Below are 22,800 nucleotides of genomic sequence, written 5' to 3'. Positions count from 1 at the left end.
TTCGGATAATGCCACAAATTTTGTAGCAGGTGCTCAACACTTGATAGAATTAAATAATAGTAACGATGTTGAATCTCTGTTAACCCAGCGAGGGTGTACCTGGAAATTTGTTATTCCTAGAGCCCCTTGGCAGGGGGGGCTGTACAAAAGACTTATAGGCACAGTGAAGCGGTGTCTCCATAAGGTACTACACCGGAAGAAAATTAATTTGGAAGAATTCCATGCAGTGTTAGTGGAGGCGGAGAATCGGATAAATAATAGACCTCTCTCGTACATGAGTGATACACCTGATGCAGATGTATTAACACCTCACCTAATATGTGGAAGGAAATTGGAAGCTGCCCCTGTCTATAGAGATAATCCGGAAGAAAGTGATGAAGATTACAATGATGCGGCAGTGTTGTGTAATAAATTTAAAATGTTAAATAAAGTAATTGATCATTGGTCTAATGTGTGGCGTAAGGAATATCTTCTTACACTACGTGAACACTTTTATGATGCGATAGCGGCAGTAAATCGACAGACCATTCAACCAGGTGACATTGTGTTAATTGACACTGAACAACATCAAACATTGTGGCCTCTGGGCAAAGTATTGACATTGTACTCAGATGCACAAGGTGTTGTCCGGAATGTCAAAGTGTTGTGTCGTGGCCAGGAAAGTTTACGCACAATTAATAAATTGATTCCCTTGGAATTAAATGACATTCAATCAAATGTAAATGAAAATCTAAGGGAAAGTGACACAAGTGATACAGAAGGTAATGCTGACGAAGTGATGCAGGAAGAGGAAATTGTAGTAAGACCTACTAGGAGAACAGCCACTCAAGCCAGAACCGGCTGGAATCGTCTCCTAAAGGAAGGAGTAATTTGAGTCATTTAGCAACGAACTCCGCCTGGCCGCAGTGTGGAAAATACTGTGTATATTTTCCAGAAATACAGTAGTTATATGTATATAGATGGCCATACTGTATTTAATAAAAATTATGTTATCGAAAATGGGAAGCCTGCGCCTGTGCAGACGAGACTCACCATTGTTGTTTGAATTGAGTAACAGACGTTAGTTAGTAATGGGAAGAGTTTTTCGTGCTCTAGAGGTAAAATTGGGTTGACACCTCTCAAATAGGAGGTGAAATTGTTGGATGTGCATTTCTGCATAACTTGAGATATCAGGCGACTGGACAAGACAGCTCCAGGAACCTCAGATAAGTCTGTTATGTTTAACTCTGGCCAGTGTTATTTCATGTATAGACAGTGAGGTTTTCTGAGTATGATACACATTAATCTCCAGCCAGATTGGTGAGTGATATTAAGATATTCTCCTTCTGTTATGTGTATGTGTATATATATAATCCTTTATTAATTTAATATACAGTCCAAAAATTTATATATTTACCAGAATTCCTGGTGATGTATCTTTTATTTATAATTAATAGGTCTAGAGCAACTTGTGGATATGACAGTGGTAGGTATCGAAGGGGGACATTTTTTGCGACCTAGGTGTCCCAAATTCCTACTTGTCTAACTGATAAATAATAATTATGTTTGTTCATTTACTGTTATGTACATAATGATACATTCAGATAAATGCAATTTTCCACAGAACCTGTGTCGGTCATATAACAACTGTGGAATGGGAGGCATTCAAATTCGATCCATGAAAGTCCATTTTCCTTGGATCAAGAGCCTTTCACCAGTAAGATAAAATAATACTACGCCATTTCGAGATTTAAAGTAACAAAAATAGACTCCAACGAATCTTAATGGGTACTATCCTGGGGCTAAGATATAACAACCATTAAATATCAAAGTCATTCAGTAGAGGTAAACTGAAAATTACTTAACGTGTTTTAACGGGAATAAAAACATCACGCCACGCATAAAAGTGTTAAATCTGCTGCTATATATATGAACTCCACTCCGACGTTGTCGAATATTTTGTCACCTTTTTTTTTTTTTTTGAATGTATAAAGTTCCGCTACTGAGGATTTCAGAAGTTATGTGAAGTATTGCAGGATGCTGGGAGTGTGTTCAGTAACTCTGGTCGTCAGCAACGTCAACATGTCATTTGTTCCAAGAATTTGGTCACCTTGACCATACACAAGTGTTGAAAAATTCAAGCATATTGGATGAGGCTTCTCGAGTTTTGAGTGATGTAAATGAGAAAAGTTGCAAAAAAAGAACAAAAAATCAGGCAGCTTTTTGAAGATCCTCCTTAAGAGATATCTAATGATTAGAATTTATTATTATTATTATTATTATTATTATTATTATTATTATTATTATTATTATTATTATTATTATTATTATTATTATTATTATTATATTAAAAACTAAGCGCTAAACCTACAAGGGTCATACAGCATCTAATGGTCCAGGTTGGACCGTAACTTCGACATAAGTTCCTCTCTCTTAAGCGACTAACTTGTCTATTATCCAGTCTCGTCTAGGTTGTGTTTGCTCCCGCTGGGTTATTTGTCTCTCCTCTTACATTATTTTTTTAAGGGTAAATAGTTTTTTAATGTTTTGGTAACTTTAGAAATTATATCAATGTTTTACTAGTGGTAAAACAAGTGTTTGTGTCAGGCGTTTAGCAGAGGAAGGATTAAATCTGCATTATTCCTTGCACTGAATCACCCACACAAGTTTAATGATTTACATAATTTATGAAATAATAATAATAATAATAATAATAATAATAATAATAATAATAATAATAATAATAATAATAATAATAATAATAATAATAATATATGTACATTCCTGGTATATCTATTGTAAGATAAGGTGTACATTTCTTGCAACATGCTTGCAGCTGAAAGTTAATCTGACCTTGCTGGGTTAGTCACATGTGTCCTAACATTATCATTGTATGTTCATAGGAAGGTACCTGACGGGGCTGCAGCAAACCTTGAATATTTATACAGAATGCCGCGTCAGCATCCCTTGTAAGTTCCACTTCCACCGCTTCCCCTTCGGCAGCCAGAAGTGTGTTGCGTCATTTCATTTCTTGAAAGTTATCATGGAGATGAAGTGGCAGCATGTAAGCAATGTGACTGGGCTTTACCCCGTGCATTACAGCGGCGACCACAACCTTCTGGACTACAAACTCATCAAGGTATCAGGAGAGACTGTCGTGGACGCCCACGAAAAAGGGGGAGAGAGTTCCTTCGCTGTCATCACGCTCTATCTACAGAGCCTTTGTGACTACCACCTCCTAAACAGCTTCGCCCCAAGCTGTCTCATGTTCGTCATCTCCTACGCAACATTCTTCTTTCCCATCGAAGACTTCAACGAGAGGATCATGGTGTCACTGACCTCCTTGCTAGTGTTGGCAGGTCTCTTCGCGCAGGCCACTGGTTCCTATGTTAAGACACCTTACTATAAACTGCTCGATATCTGGTACGTCATCCTCATCGCCTTCTGTTTCTGCGTCGTTATTGTTAACGTCGCCGTCAACTCGGTGAGAATGCATACTAGGTCTCGCACCTACTGTGTGCCACACAAGACTGACAAAGTTAACTTGTTCCTCACGAAGGCCAAGAGAGTTAACTTCGTGGCCCGTACCTTATTTGCCTGCCTCTTCTCGCTTTTAGTTGTCATATACACATGCTTTGCACTGGACGTTGTGTAGTTTGCTCTTCGCTTCAAAATCTATCAACTACTCACGGATTAATAATAATAATAATAATAATAATAAATCTTTATTTCTACAAGTATATGATACAACTTATACAGACCATACCTGGAGTATACCTGGAGAGGGTTTCGGGGGTCAACGCCCCCGCGGCTGGGTCTGAGACCAGGCCTCATGGTGACATCAGTGATATACTATATAGAAAGCCCCTGGTTGTGTAGATCATTTCAGGCAGATTAGGTTAATTTTGTCCCCAGGATGCGAGCCACACCAGTCGGCTAATACCCAGGTAACTACTTACTGCCAGGTGAGCAGGGGCAGCAGGTGTCTTAAGGAAATAAGCCTAAATGTTTCCACTCGTACCGTAGATCGAACCACGGACCTCAGTGTGTGATCTGACCCCTGCACTAACATGCAAGATTACTTCAGTCCTTAAAATTGTAACTGAAGTAAACTTTCAGTGTACTGTATATACACTGAGAAATATGTATGTTAATAAAGTTCAGCATATTTATAATAACTTGAGTTATATAATGCTAATATAATACATGTAATGATAATACTAAAATCTGGAATTCATTACCTGTAAATATAAAAGAAACACTACCTGTTTATAAATTCAAGTCTCTTCTCAAAGATCACTTACTCACCCAAAACCAAATAAATACTGAATAACTGAACCTTATAAATTGTATATCTTAAATGTTTCTCACGATTATATCACATAAATGTTAAACCTAAAACCGAATCTAACTTTATTATTTTTTAAATACACTACCTAACAGAATCCTTCATATGACTGAATGTACAACAATGCATGCAACCATATGACCTGTCTTTGTAATACTCACTTGTGCTTTATAGTAATCTGTTTACAATAATGTTTTATCACTGATTTCATCATTGCTTAGTTAATCTTAAGTTAATTTTAAGCCAGCCCGTAATGCTATGCATAGTATAAGTGGCTTTGGCATGCTGCTCTTACCTGTATTTTTTTTTACCTCTGTATGTGTGCTCAAATTGTTAATAAATAAATAAAAATAAATAAATAAACTAGTATAACTACTAAAATGTTGTGATTCACTGCCATACACTGTGTAATTATTTTTATTAATATATTTTAAGTACAACATCGTATTGTTACCCTGATCTATGTGACCTTGTACTCAGGATGACCTTTTTTTGTCATACTCCTTCGCTCTTCTGCCAGAATCCATCAAACACGATAGTTTCCTGTCATAGTAAATTAAACAGGAAGTTTTTTTTCTGTCATACTGCATCATATAAATATGTGTTCTTGTTATGTTGTATCATATATTAAAGTTGTCCTGTCAGACTACACCATACGCTAGAGTTTACCTGTCCTGCTACATCTTATGAGATTCATCTCACACTCAGTCTCATAGGATAGTTTCTTCTCATGTTTTATCACACAGGATAAATTTGCTGTCGTATTTCATCACACGGAATTGGATTCCTACCATAATCCATCACACATGATGGGTTTTCCCTGTCATACTTTATCACATAATGATTTCCCTGTCATGGAAATATAAACACATATGCAGTATAATGTGATCCTTTATTGACTACGTTTCGCCCACGCAGTGGGCTTTTTCAAGTCACTTGATGTGATGAATGGTTTTGAAAACCGACAAGTTGAAGAATTGAGACACTTATGCAACACATGGGAATCTTTATTGAAGAAACGTTTCGCCACACAGTGGCTTCATCAGTCCAATACAAAGTAGAAATGGGTAAGGAGAGTAGAAGTATGAGGTAATCAGCCACCTCTCTGGCCCTATGCTGCACTTACTACAAGAGTGATGGACTGAACACATCGAATCCAGGTTGAGGGACTGATTACCTCATACTTCTACTCTCCTTACCCATTTCTACTTTGTATTGGACTGATGAAGCCACTGTGTGGCGAAACGTTTCTTCAATAAAGATTCCCATGTGTTGCATAAGTGTCTCAATTCTTCAAGTCACTTGAAAAAGCCCACTGCGTGGGCGAAACGTAGTCAATAAAGGATCATATTATACTGCATATGTGTTTATATTTCCATTGTGTCGGTATTTTATACCATTTATTTCCATTTCCCTGTCATACTCAATCACACAGAATGATTTCCCTGTCATTTTCAATATAACTGGAGTATTTTTCCCGACAGCCTCCATCACACTGGATGAGTTTCACACATGAGAAAATGAACTCTTTCTTCAACATATATTGGAGTATGCGGCACCAGTTTGGAGCCCATACCTAGCCAAACACGTAAGGAAACTATAGAACGTACAAAGGTTCGCAACAAGACTAGTCCCAGAGCTAAGGGGTATGTCCTAAGAGGAGAGGTTAAGGAAAATCGACCTGACGACACCAGAGGACAGGAGAGATAGGGGGACATGATAACGGCATACAAAATACTGAGAGGAATTGACAAGGTGGACAAAGACAGGATGTTCCAGAGTTGGGACACAGCAACAAGGGGACACAGTTGGAAGTTGAAGACACAGATGAATCACAGGGATGTTAGGAAGTATTTCTTCAGCCAGAGTAGTCAGGAAGTGGAATAGTTTGGGAAGCGATGTAGTGGAGGCAGGATCCATACATAGCTTTAAGCAGAGGTATGAAAAAGCTCACGGTTCAGGGAGAGTGACCTAGTAGCGACCAGTGAAGAGACTAGGAGCTAGGACTCGACCCTTGCAACCTTAACTAGGTGAGTACAACTAGGTGAGTACAACTAGGTGAATACAATCACTCTTCCTGCAACACAATCACTCTTCCTGCAACACAATCACTCTTCCTGCAACACAAAATCTTGTTTTTCCCTGTCTTATTTCGTAATCACGTTTCTTGTTGATGGTTCGAAATTAGCTTTAGTCCACACAGTGTTCTGTAAACACACACACACACACACACACACACACACACACATACACACACACACACACACACACACACACACACACACACACACACACACACGCACACACACACACACACACACACACACACACACACACACACACACACACACACACACACACACACACACAGAATCTCCCACCAAAAGACCCCACCCGCGACATTCCCAACGCAACTGAGCAACCTATACTCCAACCCACTCACTGTTCCCTCTGCCACCAACCCCCATATCACAAACCTCACCCCAACAGCTGTCCCTTATGGGCATTCTGACCCCACCCCCATCAACACATACCCCACCTACACCACAGCCCCATATAGGCCCCCACCAAGGCTCTCCCTCCCCCAACCCCAATATACTTGCATGACCACAATGATAGAAAAGAAACTAAAGGTTTGGTACACAAATGCGGATGGAATAATGAATAAACATGAGGAGTGGAATGAAAGAATCAGTGAAAAATCCCCAGACATCATAGCAGTCACAGAAACAAAACTCGCTGAGATAATAACAGACACAATCTTCCCAACAGGATATCAGATCCTGAGGAAAGATAGAAGGAGTAGAGGGGGAGGAGGGGTTGCACTGCTCATAAAACACCAATGGGGATTTGAGGAAATGGAAGGCATGGACATGATTGGAGAAAGAGACTACATTGTAGGTACAATTCAGTCCGGAGAACATAAAGTAGTCATTGGAGTGATGTATAACCCACCACAGAACTGCAGGAGGCCAAGAGAGGAGTACGAAGAAAACAACAGGGTGATGGTGGACACACTGGCTGAGGTGGCAAGAAGAGCTCACTCGAGCAGAGCAAAGTTACTGGTAATGGGCGATTTCAACCACAGGGAGATCGACTGGGAAAACCTGGAGCCACATGGGGGTCCCGAAACATGGAGAGCCAAGATGATGGATGTGGTACTTGAAAACCTCATGCATCAACATGTCAGGGACACAACCAGAGAGAGAGGGGAGGATGAGCCAGCAAGACTGGATCTTGTGTTCACCCTGAGCAGTTCAGACATCGAGGACATCACTTACGAGAGGCCCCTTGGAGCTAGCGATCATGTGGTTCTGAGTTTTGACTATATAGTAGAGTTACAAGTGGAGAAGGTAACAGGAACTGAAGGGGACAGGCCAAACTATAAAAGGGGGGACTACACAGGTATGAGAAACTTCCTGCAGGAGGTTCAGTGGGACAGAGAAATGGTAGGAAAATCAGTAAACGAGATGATGGAATATGTGGCAACAAAGTGCAAGGAGGCAGAGGAAAGTTTTGTTCCCAAGGGAAACAGAAATAATAGGAAGACCAAGACGAGTCCTTGGTTTACCCGAAGGTGTAGGGAGGCAAAAGCTAAGTGCAACAGAGAATGGAAAAGGTACAGGAGGCATAGGACCCAGGAAAACAAGGAGATTAGTAGAAGAGCCAGAAACGAGTATGCGCAGATAAGGAGGGAGGCCCAGAGACAGTATGAAAACGACATAGCATCGAAAGTCAAATCTGACCCGAAACTGCTGTATAGCCACATTAGGAAGAAGACAACAGTCAAGGACCAGGTGATAAGGCTGAGGAAAGAAGGTGGAGAACTCACAAGAAACGATCAAGAGGTATGTGAGGAGCTCAACACGAGATTTAAGGAAGTATTTACAGTAGAGACAGGAAGGACTCTGGGGGGACAGACCAGATGGGGACACCAACAAGGAATACACCAACAAGTGTTGGACGACATACATACAGATGAGGAGGAGGTGAAGAAACTGCTAAGGGACATCGATACCTCAAAGGCAATGGGACCGGACAACATCTCTCCATGGGTCCTTAGAGAGGGAGCAGATATGTTGTGCGTACCACTTACCACAATCTTCAACACATCCCTGGAAACTGGGCAACTACCTGAGGTATGGAAGACAGCAAATGTAGTTCCCATTTTCAAAAAAGGAGACAGAAAAGAGGCACTAAACTATAGACCTGTGTCATTGACGTGTATAGTATGCAAAATTATGGAGAAGATTATCAGGAGGAGAGTGGTGGAGCACCTGGAACGGAACAGGAGTATAAATGCCAACCAGCACGGATTCACGGAAGGCAAATCCTGTGTCACAAACCTTCTGGAGTTTTATGATAAAATAACAGAAGTAAGACAAGAGAGAGAGGGGTGGGTTGATTGCATCTTCTTGGACTGCAAGAAGGCCTTTGACACAGTTCCTCACAAGAGATTAGTGCAGAAGCTAGAGCATCAGGCGCATATAACAGGAAGGGCACTGCAATGGATCAGAGAATACCTGACAGGGAGGCAACAACGAGTCATGGTGCGTAATGATGTATCACAGTGGGCACCTGTGACGAGCGGGGTCCCACAGGGGTCGGTCCTAGGACCAGTGCTATTTTTGGTATATGTGAACGACATGACGGAAGGGTTAGACTCAGAAGTGTCCCTGTTTGCAGATGATGTGAAGTTAATGAGGAGAATTAAATCTGATGAGGACCAGGCAGGACTTCAAAGAGACCTGGACAGACTGGACACCTGGTCCAGCAAATGGCTTCTCGAATTTAATCCTGCCAAATGCAAAGTCATGAAGATAGGGGAAGGGCACAGAAGACCACAGACAGAGTATAGGCTAGGTGGCCAAAGACTGCAAACCTCACTCAAGGAGAAAGATCTTGGGGTGAGTATAACACCGAGCATGTCTCCGGAAGCACATATCAATCAGATAACTGCTGCAGCATATGGGCGCCTGGCAAACCTGAGAACAGCATTCCGACACCTTAGTAAGGAATCATTCAAGACACTGTACACCGTGTATGTCAGGCCCATACTGGAGTATGCAGCACCTGTTTGGAACCCGCACTTGATAAAGCACGTCAAGAAACTAGAGAAAGTACAAAGGTTTGCAACAAGGTTAGTTCCAGAGCTAAGGGGAATGTCCTATGAAGAAAGATTAAGGGAAATCGGCCTGACGACACTGGAGGACAGGAGGGTCAGGGGAGACATGATAACGACATATAAAATACTGCGTGGAATAGACAAGGTGGACAAGGACAGGATGTTCCAGGGAGGGGACACAGAAACAAGAGGCCACAATTGGAAGTTGAAGACACAAATGAGTCAGAGAGATAGTAGGAAGTATTTCTTCAGTCATAGAGTTGTAAGGCAGTGGAATAGCCTAGAAAATGACGTAGTGGAGGCAGGAACCATACACAGTTTTAAGACGAGGTTTGATAAAGCTCATGGAGCGGGGAGAGAGAGGGTCTAGTAGCAACCGGTGAAGAGGCGGGGCCAGGAGCTAGGACTCGACCCCTGCAACCACAAATAGGTGAGTACACACACACACACACATATATATATATATATATATATATATATATATATATATATATATATATATATATATATATATATATATATATATATATATATATATATATATATATATATATATATATATGTGTGTGTGTGTGTGTGTGTGTGTAATTTGCTTCTTTTTCAGAGGAGAGGTTTAGTATATTACGTTAGGTTAGGTTAGGTTAGGTTAGGTTAGGTTAGGTTAGGTTAGGTTAGGTTAGGTTAGGTTAGGTTAGGTTAGGTTAGGTTAGGTTAGGTTAGGTTAGGTTAGGTTAGGTTAGGTTAGTCAGGAAACAGGACAAGTGTTTCCTGACGCAGGTCTTGGTCACATGACGACCTGCAGCTGCAGCTTTTGATCATCTGACCGAGACCTTCCACTAGCTTACTGCTCCACCTCCTTAAAACTTATGGTTATTATTATAACCGGCATTATATTAAATAATCATAGCTTATCAACACTTTATTCTTATAATAATCTTGTGCTTAATGTGTTTATTGTATAAATTTGTAAAACCACTATATATAATAATGTGTGAAATTATCCTCAATAAAGCTTTGAATATTACAGCTTTGCAGTTATTAATGGTCTGCGCTGCTTCTCTTTGATGAGTAACATGTATGTTCAACACTTGGGGTATCTTTACTGTGGAAACACTGCGCCTGCACGGCAGGCTTCTTTAGTCGAATGGAGATGACTTTTATACTGGAGACAGTATTAATCTCTTATTCTTGATTGAAGGTGATCATTTCTTTAACCTTGATTGAAGGTGATCACTCCTTTAGTCTTGATTGAAGGTGATCATTCCTTTAACCTTGATTGACGGTGATCATTCCTTTAGCCTTGATTGAAGGTGATCATTCCTTTAGCCTTGATTGACGGTGATCATTCCTTTAGCCTTGATTGAAGGTGATCATTCCTTTAGCCTTGATTGAAGGTGATCATTCCTTTAGCCTTGATTGAAGGTGATCATTCCTTTAGCCTTGATTGACGGTGATCATTCCTTTAGCCTTGATTGAAGGTAATCATTCCTTTAGCCTTGATTGAAAGCTAGCATTCCTTTAACCTTGATTGAAGGTGATCATTCCTTTAACCTTGATTGAGGGTGATCATTCCTTTATTCTTGATTGAAGGTGATCATTCCTTTAACCTTGATTGACGGTGATCATTCCTTTAGCCTTGATTGACGGTGATCATTCCTTTAGCCTTGATTGAAGGTGATCATTCCTTTAGCCTTGATTGAAAGTTAGCATTCCTTTAACCTTGATTGAAGGTGATCATTCCTTTAACCTTGATTGACGGTGATCATTCCTTTAGCCTTGATTGAAGGTAATCATTCCTTTAGCCTTGATTGAAAGCTAGCATTCCTTTAACCTTGATTGAAGGTGATCATTCCTTTAACCTTGATTGAGGGTGATCATTCCTTTAATCTTGATTGAAGGTGATCATTCCTTTAACCTTGATTGAAGGTGATCATTCCTTTAACCTTGATTGAAGGTGATCATTCCTTTAACCTTGATTGAGGGTGATCATTCCTTTAACCTTGATTGAAGGTGATCATTCCTTTAACCTTGATTGAAAGTTAGCATTCCTTTAGCCTTGATTGAATGTGATCATTCCTTTAACCTTGATTGAAGGTGATCATTCTTTTAGCCTTGACTGAATGTGATCATAACCTTACCCTTGATTGAGAGTGATCATTCCCTTAGGCTTGATTGAAGGTGATCATGCCATTAGCCTTGATTGAAGGTGATCATGCTTTTAGCCTTGATTGAAGGTGATCATGCCTTTAGCCTTAATTGAAGGTGGTCAGCCTCTTAGCCTAAAGAAGAGACATGAGGATGAGCACTTGTATACTGGAGCCAGAAGTGAAGTGCAACAGATGGAGGCAGCATCACTGATGGGCGGGGCCCACCAGTGTAAGTAGATCATGAAACTAAAATTGTTTAACAAGAGACATACAGAGAAAATTCTCTGAGTCAGGACACCTTGTTGTTGCTACCTTCCTTTTGTTGATTCCTGGAGTTTACCTGGAGAGAGTTCCGGGGGTCAACGCCCCCGCGGCCCGGTCTGTGACCAGGCCTCCTGGTGGATCAGAGCCTGATCAACCAGGCTGTTGCTGCTGGCTGCACGCAAACCAACGTACGAGCCACAGCCCGGCTGGTCAGGAACCGACTTTAGGTGCTTGTCCAGTGCCAGCTTGAAGACTGCGTGGGGTCCAAGAGTATGGTCCAGGACCTGTCAGTAATTATATCTGCTCTTTCCGTGTGGTTATTAATTACTCTGATCAGTATTCAGTCAGGTGCGGAAGCAGGTGTCTCAGTGGTTCTTGCCTTCCTTGTAAAGTGTTTATAGACAGTATTTTGCTTACGTTTGCCACACTAATTAAATCTCAGAAAGCACGTGATACCATAGGCTTTTAAGAACATAAGAAAGAGGGAGCACTGCAGCAGGCCTACTGGCTCATACTAGGCAGGACAGATTATATATTCTAGTATAATTTACGGCACTGCAACGTTGATAAGTATGCAGTGCAAAAAAATGCGTGATACCTGAAGCAATTTCCCAAGACTATATAAATAAATTAAAGGTGATTTCGCGATGCATCAGTAACATCTTCAAGACACTGTGAAGGAAATTATCCGGAGTTGGTCTATATACATGACGAATGTACCTCATTATGTCTACAACTTCTCATATAAAAAGTTTTTGAGAGCTGCGAGTCATCTTTTTTTTTATTATCACACTGGCCGATTCCCACCAAGGCAGGGTGGCCCGAAAAAGAAAAACTTTCACCATCATTCACTCCATCACTGTCTTGCCAGAAGGGTGCTTTACACTACAGTTTTTAAACTGCAACATTAACACCCCTCCTTCAGTAAATATTATGTAATTTTTTGTTATGTTTAGTACAGCCATGTGACTGTATACAAGAATTGTTGCCCTCTTCTCTTGCAAATTATGCGCCCTAAAGTGCCCGAAAGTGCTCTGAAGTGCCCTAAAGTGCCTGAAAGTGCTCTGAAGTGCCCTAAAGTGCCCGAAAGTGCTCTGAAGTGCCCTAAAGTGCCTGAAAGTGCTCTGAAGTGCTCTAAAGTGCCCGAAAGTGCTCTGAAGTGCCCTAAAGTGCCCGAAAGTGCTCTGAAGTGCCCTAAAGTGCCCGAAAGTGCTCTGAAGTGCCCTAAAGTGCCCGAAAGTGCTCTGAAGTGCCCTAAAGTGCCCGAAAGTGCTCTGAAGTGCCCTAAAGTGCCCGAAAGTGCTCTGAAGTGCCCTAAAGTGCCTGAAAGTGCTCTGAAGTGCCCTAAAGTGCCCGAAAGTGCTCTGAAGTGCCCTAAAGTGCCTGAAAGTGCTCTGAAGTGCCCTAAAGTGCCCGAAAGTGCTCTGAAGTGCCCTAAAGTGCCTGAAAGTGCTCTGAAGTGCCCTAAAGTGCCCGAAAGTGCTCTGAAGTGCCCTAAAGTGCCTGAAAGTGCTCTGAAGTGCCCTAAAGTGCCCGAAAGTGCTCTGAAGTGCCCTAAAGTGCCCGAAAGTGCTCTGAAGTGCCCTAAAGTGCCCGAAAGTGCTCTGAAGTGCCCTAAAGTGCCCGAAAGTGCTCTGAAGTGCCCTAAAGTGCCCGAAAGTGCTCTGAAGTGCCCTAAAGTGCCCGAAAGTGCTCTGAAGTGCCCTAAAGTGCCCGAAAGTGCTCTGAAGTGCCCTAAAGTGCCTGAAAGTGCTCTGAAGTGCCCTAAAGTGCCCGAAAGTGCCCTAAAGTGCCCGAAAGTGCCCGAAAGTGACCGAAAGTGCTCTAAAGTGCCCTAAAGTGCTCTAAAGTGCCCGAAAGTGCTCTAAAGTGCCTTAAAGTGCCCTAAAGTGCCCGAAAGTGCCCTAATGTGCCCTAAAGTGCCCGAAAGTGCCCGAAAGTGCCCTAAAGTGCCCGAAAGTGCCCGAAAGTGCCCTAATGTGCCCTAAAGTGTAAAGGATCCCAATGGAAATAAGCCACTTTGACTTTTTTGGGTTATCCCAGGTTCTCTACACATATGCTGCTATGTATGATAATCTATGTAACTGTATTTGTGTATACCTGAATAAACTTACTTATTAGGTCTCTCTCTCTCTCTCTCTCTCTCTCTCTCTCTCTCTCTCTCTCTCTCTCTCTCTCTCTCTCTCTCTCTCTCTCTCTCTCTCTCTCTCTCTCTTTTACACAGGGTTTGACAAGGTTAGGTTAAGGATCCCTAGCTTTATTGACAAGCTAAGAGCTGTTACCTACATCAGCTCATTTGAAAGCATTTTTATTGTTATGAAATATACAAGTAGGGAACAGGATGAACTTGCAGCCATCTGTGGGCCAGCATTTTCATCTGATCAACTGACTTTATCCCGTTGACATAATGCTGTACGAATGTGTTCCATACTCGAGTCATCCTGGGGATAAATGATCTCACATGGAGTGATGTTCTGGAGACGGGTACAGCCAGAGTGAAGTTGCTGCTTTCTGCCCGTCTTGTGGTATAGAAGCTTGCTTCACGCTGTCCTCGAAATGGATCCAAGTGTGGTACTTTGACAATATTGGCCTTGTACATAACAGTAAGGCCACCCACATCCCTCCTATGTTGAAGGCTCTACTGAAGTGACAGATCTATCCAGGATGGGTCCAGGCGAGAGATGAGACGCCTTGCTCTGTTCTCTACTCTGTCAACCAGTCGCAGGTGAGAAGGGGGGCAGGCGAACCAAGAACGTGGAGCATACTCAAGGTGTGAGCGTACTTGTGCCTCGTACAAAATCTTGCAACCCCTGCTGTCAAACAGATGTGAGATACAGCGAAGTGCTGTAAGCTTCCTGGCTGCCTTGTTTGCAAGATTTACAACATGGTTTTTCATGGTCAGTTTAGAGTCAAAATTCACCCCAAGGATATCAACTTCTTCTCCGGGTGCAAACACCCTCCCATTCATCCTTACTACTGCACCGACATTACAATCATGGTGCCTAGAGATCATCATTTGTGTTTTCTCAGGTGCAAATGTTACTTGCTATCTATTTCCCCAAGCTGATATAGCTCTTATCTTGTGATTGATGTAGCTTAGAGCAACTGGTATTTCTTCTCTTGGATAAGTGAATGTCAGTGTACAGTCGTCTGCATACGCATGGGATTCTGGGATGAGATGAAGAAGGTCATTGAAGTAGACATTCCATAACAATGGTCCCAGAACGCTTCCTTGTGGAACACTTGCCTAAATAGGATGTCTTGCTGATTCTGTTCCATTGAGAACTACCCTTAGAGATCTACCATGAAGGTAATCACTGAGGAGACATAGCGTAGAGCCTGCAATTCCCAGAGCCTGCAGTTTTGCTAAGATACCCTGGTGCCACACCCGGTCGAAAGCACCAGCAATGTCCAGTGCTACCACACAGCGGACTTTGAATTCATCCAGTGACTGGTGCCACTTAGTGGAGAGGTTTAACAGCAGATCAGCAGCAGAGTAACCTTTCCTGAAGCCATATTGACGGTCACAAAGTAGTGAGTGATAGTCAAAAAACTTTGTCATTTGTCTTGAGATTATTGTCTCAAGGAGCTTGCCAGTGATTGACAGGAGTGACACTGGTTTGTAGTTGCTGATTTCTGCTCTGCTCTTCTTTTTGTGAACAGGGACTACATTTGCCTCTTTCCACAGAGAGGGCCATTTACACTGTACTAGACAGTGGTGAAAGATGCGAGTTAAAGGTGCTGCTAGCTGATCTGCACATCTCAGCAATCTTGGGCTCAACTCGTCTGGGCCCACAGCCCAAACAAGTTGAGAGAGAGAGAGAGATGATCTTCAAGCTATGCATAAACACTAGTATCACTGTACTATTATGTGCAATGTACAGACATCAGTGGCAACATGCAGACCCCATCAACTTCCTAATGGAAAATGTGGACTCCCTTCTGCTACAACACAACTGTCAACGTCATAATTGTTGGTGACCTCAACCAGCACCTTATACAGAGGGGCTTTGATGATCTTTTTGCAGTATTTGACATGAGAAACTTTGTTGATTTCCCTACTCACATCTCTGGCTCCTCCCTTGACCCAGTAGTGAGCGATCTAGCAGAAGGTATAGTCACTTGTCAACCCCTCGGCTACGTTGGATCATCTGACCACAAGACTGTTTTTACGACACTTAAGATCCCAACAGAACGAGGTGAGGAGTCCACACGCACAACCTGGCTATGGGAAAGAGGTAATTGGCCAGCCCTTTGCTCTGAGCTCTCCCTGGAACGCAGGCGGGAGAGATACATGATTATATACACCTGGAAAATCCTAGAGGGACTAGTACCGAACTTGCACACGAAAATCACTCACTACGAAAGCAAAAGACTTGGCAGACGATGCAACATCCCCCCAATGAAAAGCAGGGGTGTCACTAGCACGTTAAGAGACCATACAATAAGTGTCAGGGGCCCGAGACTGTTCAACTGCCTCCCAGCATACATAAGGAGGATTACCAATAGACCCCTGGCAGTCTTCAAGCTGGCACTAGACAAGCACCTAAAGTCGGTACCTGACCAGCCGGGCTGTGGCTCGTACGTTGGTTTGCGTGCAGCCAGCAGCAACAGCCTGGTTGATCAGGCTCTGATCCACCAGGAGGTCTGGTCACAGACCGGGCCGCGGGGGCGTTGACCCCCGGAACTCTCTCCAGGTAAACTCCAGGAACCCCAACTTTAGCTCCTTAAAATTCCCGCTGCCAGTCCAGTAAATTCATGTTTAGTCAAGGACACCTTGTAATATATTACACAATAAATTTTTACTGCTCTCATATTATTTTAAAGATTTGAGATAAGTTTTTTCATCTTAATAGTGACAAGTAAATAAGACCTTTTTCTTACAATGAATGCTCTCAAGTTTACACCAGATATTAGTGTTCGTTTGTGCAAATGACTGTGGCTCAAAATTCCTTTGCGTCACCTGAAATAATAAGTAATGTTTGTTACATTATTTGTATTTACTTTAATGGGTTGAAATATATTCCTAAGAGTAAAAAGATAAACAGATGAGCAATAAGTGTTGGCACGATTAATTTATATAATCCGTGTGACTACAGTGATGGAGGTATCGGACGCGTCTGAGGCCGAGGCTTTGTAATTGTTTCTGTGTAGTCCGTGTGTGAGCTGCCTGTAATTTTTCTACTCAGAGGAGGCCGCTATGGCATTTTTTGCCCAACCTTCTATCCTTGAGCTGTCAGATGACGTCCTCCTACTCATATTCTCCTATTTGAAGTCGTGGGATCTGCTTACTTTGTCACAGTAAGTTAATTCATCTCGCTTGCACAATAGGTTTCTCTTATTTAATCACAATTAACTAGTAGTAGTATTATAATCATGGGGAAGCGATAAATGTTTAAGGATATTACGGGTGTGTAATGTGAGGCTGGATCCGAGGAAGTGGCTAAAAGCTTCAGTTCCTTGGATCAAGAGCCCTTCGCTATCCTTTATGGTGATTAATTTAAGATGTCGAGATATTAAATGGAATTGTATCAGGTAGCAAATCTTCAGACTCAGCCAGTAATTACCTGTTTGTGATTATCTGTGCAATTACCTGTTTATGAATATCTAATTATTTGTGATTATATGTCTGTAATTACCGATTTGTGATTATCTGTAATTACCTATTTGTGATTATCTGTTTGTAATTACCTATTTGTGATATCAGTAATTAACTATTTGTGATTATGTGTTTGTAATTACCTATTTGTGATATCAGTAATTAACTATTTGTGATTATGTGTTTGTAATTACCTATTTGTGATTATATGTGTTTGTAATTACCTATTTGTGATTATCTGTAATTATCTATTTGTGATTATCTGTTTGTAATTACCTATTTGTGATTATATGTTTATAATTACTTATTTGTGATTATCTGTTTAAAATTACCTATTTGTGATTGTATATTTGTAATTACCTATTTGTGATTATATGTTTATAATTACTTATTTGTAGCTACAAAAGCAGAGTTATGCATGTGGTGTTCCATCTTCAAGAATTTCTTCGTAATCTTCAGAATTTCCAGTGGTTGTAGCACTTAAATAGTCTACTGCATTTTCTTCAATATACTGCTGTTTCCTCTGGTTGTCCCTACTGCTGGTACAAAAAAAATCCTCTATCATGCCCTTCCAACTTTCCTTTTTTTTTTTTTTAATTCTGGTAATCTTTTTGTAGCTCTTCTTTGAACCTTTTCTAATTTATTCATGTCGATTTTAGAGTGTGGGCACTCTAGTGATGACCTTAGCTAATTTACTGCAACGTGATTTATTTCATGATTCAAATATAGAGGTCTTTACTGGCAAGTCTAAGAACAAGGATGGTGTTGGCATTGCTGTGGTTGCTGGTGAGAAGTCTTACTGTGCACAGCTACCATGAGAGTCCTCAGTATTCATTGCAGAGCTCCACACAGTCCTCGCAGTTGTTGTCCTGTTTGTATATTTGTGTGTGTGTTGCTTCCAGAGGTCACCACCTCCATGGACCAGTCCCAGAACAGGCCTCCATGTACAGAAATGCACTATAATTTTAAGTTGTAGTTTTGGAAAATCAGGAAACACTGTCCAGTGAGCATCAGAGAATGCAAAACAACCAGTGGTGACCATGTATACCTTTTTGCCATCTTTCTTTACCATCACTCTTTATCAGAGTTACTGGTAGGTTGACTTTGGCATAACCATCTGCCAAACTCATATCAAGGTACAGTAGCTTTTTTTTTTTTTTTAAGTTTTGATCATGCCCTGTTGCAAACTTACTGCTAAATTTATGTGGGTTTTACTCTCACATTTCATCTCTTGGGCATTTTATAAGCATTTTACTGTGGTTTAGAATAAAAGCTTAATAGAAGACTGCTCTTTTTTTAAGCTACAGGTTCATAGATACTATTTTGCTGTACAGGAGGGCCCCACTTATACAGCAGATTAGGCTCATGGCCACCTCTGTAAAGTGAAACATAACCTTTTTTCATTTTTAGATGCATATAAAAGCCTAGTAACATGTTTACACTATCATATATTGAGTAAAAGAGCTGAGCCTAAAAACTGCATATACATTACACACACATTATTTACCTTAAAATATTTTCATCCTTAGCTTAGTGAGTGATGAATATATTTATTGTAGAAAGTCTGAATAATAAAGAATGGGTATAATTGAAAACCGCTGCTTTAGTGAAATGCTGTAAAGCAAAGCGCTGTAAAGTGGGACCCACCTGTATATGTGACATCACACACAACACCTAGATTAAACATATTACAATTTCTGTGTCTATTTTCAGAACATGTGAACGTTTCAACAAAGTGGCAAGTGACAAGTCATTGTGGATTGATGTAAACTTCAGTGAAGGATGTTTATCATTACAGCAACTTAGGCGATGCCATGTGTTTTTACGCCCAACTACACGCCGTTTAATTCTGCGAGGTCATAAGAAGAAATATGCAGGGACTCCAAAATGGAAGACTCCTCTTATAAGTGCTGGCCTTTTAAAGTTGATTGGAGAAAGATGCCCTAATCTTGAGGAATTAACATTAAGTGAAGCATATATTGATGCCAACAAACTTAAAGTGACCGATTTTATGCCTGTCCAGTCTCTTAATAAATTTTGTCTGATTGACTGTGAGTTTGTGAATTTGCCATCACCATTAAGAGATGGGTCATATTTCAAAAGAACACACAAAATTCTTCCTAGATTAGAATGTTTGAAAATTATCAAGTGCACTTGGGTAGATGACTATGATGTCATGGTGCTTAGTAAAGTTGACTCTTTAAAGAAATTGGTACTAAGAAATTTGCCAAAGGTAGGAAGAGCTATGGCATACATTGCACTTGGCTTTCGATTTGGTTTCCAAAATTTAGAGGAATTAGATATGAGAGGGACTAGCTTGGAAGACAATGAAGTTATATCAATTGTGAGGAATGGAAAACTCAAGTCCCTCTATTTAGGTCCAATGGGACCCATTAAACGCTTGCCAGAAGAGCCCCCAGGAGGACACAACCTTATTATGCCAGATCCTCGGTGGCAGGAAGAAAGGCAGCAAGTTGTAGTTATCAATGTTGGACCAAATGGGCCTCAGTGGCGACAGGTAAATGATGAGGAACTGGATGGAATGGGTCTTCAGTGGGTGAGAAATGCACCTGTTGTCCAACACCACCAAGAAGACGAGGAAGATGAAGACAGACACTATTTCATTGGTAAGGATGGAAGGCCAGTTGAAGCAGAAGAAAATGATGATGATGAGGAGGAGGAGGAGGAGGAGGAGGAAGGTGGGGAAGATGATGAGGAAGGTAATGTTGCAATGAAAGAAAAAGCTGAAAAAAGACAACATAAATCTTTTGGAGGTGAGACAGCAACTGGACAGCAAGGAAAAGTGCAGGACAGCTCAAGTGAAACAGATGAAGACGAAGAAAAGAAAGGTGATTCATTAAAAAACAATCAGCATAAAGAAGATGAAGGTAAAAAGGATGCAGATGATCATGAAAATAGTGAACAGTCAGAAGATGATGACCCTGATAATGATTTGCAACAAGTCCGTGATGAATGTTTGTCTGATAAGTTAGTCCTTGCATTTGGCCAAGCAACTGAACACCTGCATACTTTGGTAGTTTCTGGATGTGCTATCTCTAACTATGGCTTACAGGAGATAATTCGGTTGGTTCCATCACTACGGCTGCTTGATGTAACCAACACAAATGTAACTAGTGGTGCTGTCCAAGAGGCAAGAGTTGCCCGACCTGACTGTGTAATATTGGGTGGTGGGACGAGAGTAGTGCGCCAGCAGAATGACAGATGATGTTGATTGGGACATATTTACATGAATATGAGAATATTCTGTTCTGTTGTATAATATGGAAATTAATACTGTATTGCCTTTGATCCAGGTATTTAAGCCTAGTGTGTGCTTAGTAAATATACAAGTACAATATGGCACAAGAGCTTACTACTGTAGTAAGATAGGTAATACTGTACTGTACAAAGTGCAGTTGCTGGATACAACAATACCTCAGGTATTCAAAACACAATGAGGATGTTGATTAACTGAAATTATCAGTACTGTATTGATATTTGTTATTTATATGTATTTTTTAAAGTATGCATACTGTATATGTGTATAAATAATACATTTATGATGACATCAGTGATTAACATAGATATTATATTATTGTTTTAGATAATGCAGGCACTTTCTAAGGAGAACTGATGTTTTTTAATGTATTGTGTTGAACATTCACTGGATTTACAAGACAACTGAAGGCTGTAATATATCTGTGACTAGTTTTGAGAGTTTTTCTACTCTCACAGTCTAACCTAAAGCCTGACTTTCCTGGTGACTGCCTACTCAGTCAGACATTTGCTGCTCATGGCCTGTAGGCTCAGAGAGCCATCACAATCTGACTGATCAGGCTTTGGAACTTGTTTAGTTCCTTATTGAAGACCTTTGTTCATACATTATCTTTTGCTTAGCATAGTGAATGAAATCACTTCTGGATATGTTAATTAGTTGGTATTGGTAGTCATATTAATACATTTTCTGAAAAATTTGCATTTTAATACAGTTCAGTTTTTAATTAAGAATTTTAAATAATACTTACTTTTGTGTTTATATCAAAATAGTATATATATTTTTTTAGCTAGTTATTGGTGTATTAATTCAATGCTTATTGCTCTAGTAACTAAATTATCATAGTCTCATATATTGCTTGTACTGTACAGTGAATAGATCAGAGTAGCAGTGTTCCTAATTGGTCAGACTTATTTGACAAATATATTTGAAACATCTTGAATTTCTTACGTGGTGATTATAGGAGAATTGCTTCTAAAAAAAAAAGTCTCAAATTCCCTCCTTCATGCAAATGTTTTTTTCTTCCTAAAACAGTTTACTGGTAGCTTATAAATTACTACTAAAATTTGTTGAAGAGAAAACTTGCACAACGTATGGAATCTGTTTTTTTTTTTTTCTTCTTCTTATTTTTACCTCTGCCCGCAAAATATTTTACTTTTTCATGTACAGTATGTATATCATGCATTACTGTAGCTAACTGTAGTTTTAGAGACAGTAGAACATTTAAAAATGAAGTAGCTGTACTGAATATTATCTTGAAATACCGTATATAAATACATTCAGAAGACTGGCACCCGGACATGTTTATTGTGTCTGCCTACCTCTGAAAATTACAGGTTTAATGCAAATTCTCCCCATGAAATTTTAACTAAAACTCACGAGCATTATCTTTAAATTCCTTTTTTACCCTAAGTACTTTTTTCCCTTTGCTCCCAATGTTAGACCTTCCTTAAGCATCACATTATTCCCAAAACCATGTTTTACCTCTGCAGCAAGAACTTTGGAGCCAAGGTTCTCCTCACTCTTGATAATTTCCCTACTCTTCCAGAGGCTTTGGTGGATATGTATCCACATCTTTAATACAATCACTGATTCATGAAATTATTATGACATTTAAGTGTAACTGTGCATGAAAAGTGATGTGGAAATTTGTTTCAGCACTGGAAGCTGACTCCAAGCTTGGAGAGCCAAACTTTTAGTGTAAATTTAACATTATAGATGCAATCAGCCACATCAAAAGTCCATGGAATGAAGTGCTCCAATCGACACTAAATGCAGACTGGAGAAAATTCAGGTCTTGTGTAGCGAATATTTTCACAGGTTTTCTCTAAGTTGAGAACCAGGTACAGGAAATTGTTCAGCTGGCAAGCAGATTGCCAGGTGAGGGCTGAAGATATGCAGGAAAACGTGAATAACTGTTAGATGACGACAGAGAAGTCCAAAGGAAACGTTCGCAGAGCTCAGTGCCCAGATACAAGGGAGGCAGATAACAGAGGAAGAACCTGAGGCAAAACAACTTCGCAACAGTTACACGAACAATTCCATGTTGCTGCTAAACAAGCA

The 22,800-nt window shown here is 40.6% G+C and overlaps 1 protein-coding gene across 1 annotated transcript; it reads left to right on the top strand.

Moving 5' to 3' along the window:
* The first annotated feature begins 16,968 nt into the window (after positions 1 to 16,968).
* LOC128691679 (leiomodin-3) lies at positions 16,969 to 20,907 on the top strand. Its single transcript, XM_053780537.2, has 2 exons — positions 16,969 to 17,164; positions 19,176 to 20,907. The coding sequence occupies exons 1-2, from the start codon at positions 17,064 to 17,066 to the stop codon at positions 20,686 to 20,688; spliced, it is 1,614 nt and encodes a 537-aa protein (XP_053636512.2). The 5' UTR covers positions 16,969 to 17,063; the 3' UTR covers positions 20,689 to 20,907.
* The last annotated feature ends 1,893 nt before the right edge of the window (positions 20,908 to 22,800 follow it).

This window comes from Cherax quadricarinatus, chromosome 26 (genome assembly GCF_038502225.1).
Source record: "Cherax quadricarinatus isolate ZL_2023a chromosome 26, ASM3850222v1, whole genome shotgun sequence".
In the NCBI taxonomy this organism is placed as follows: Eukaryota; Metazoa; Arthropoda; class Malacostraca; order Decapoda; family Parastacidae; genus Cherax; species Cherax quadricarinatus.
Note: the sequence above shows the minus strand (reverse complement) of the source record. Positions and strands in the feature narration are given on the sequence as shown.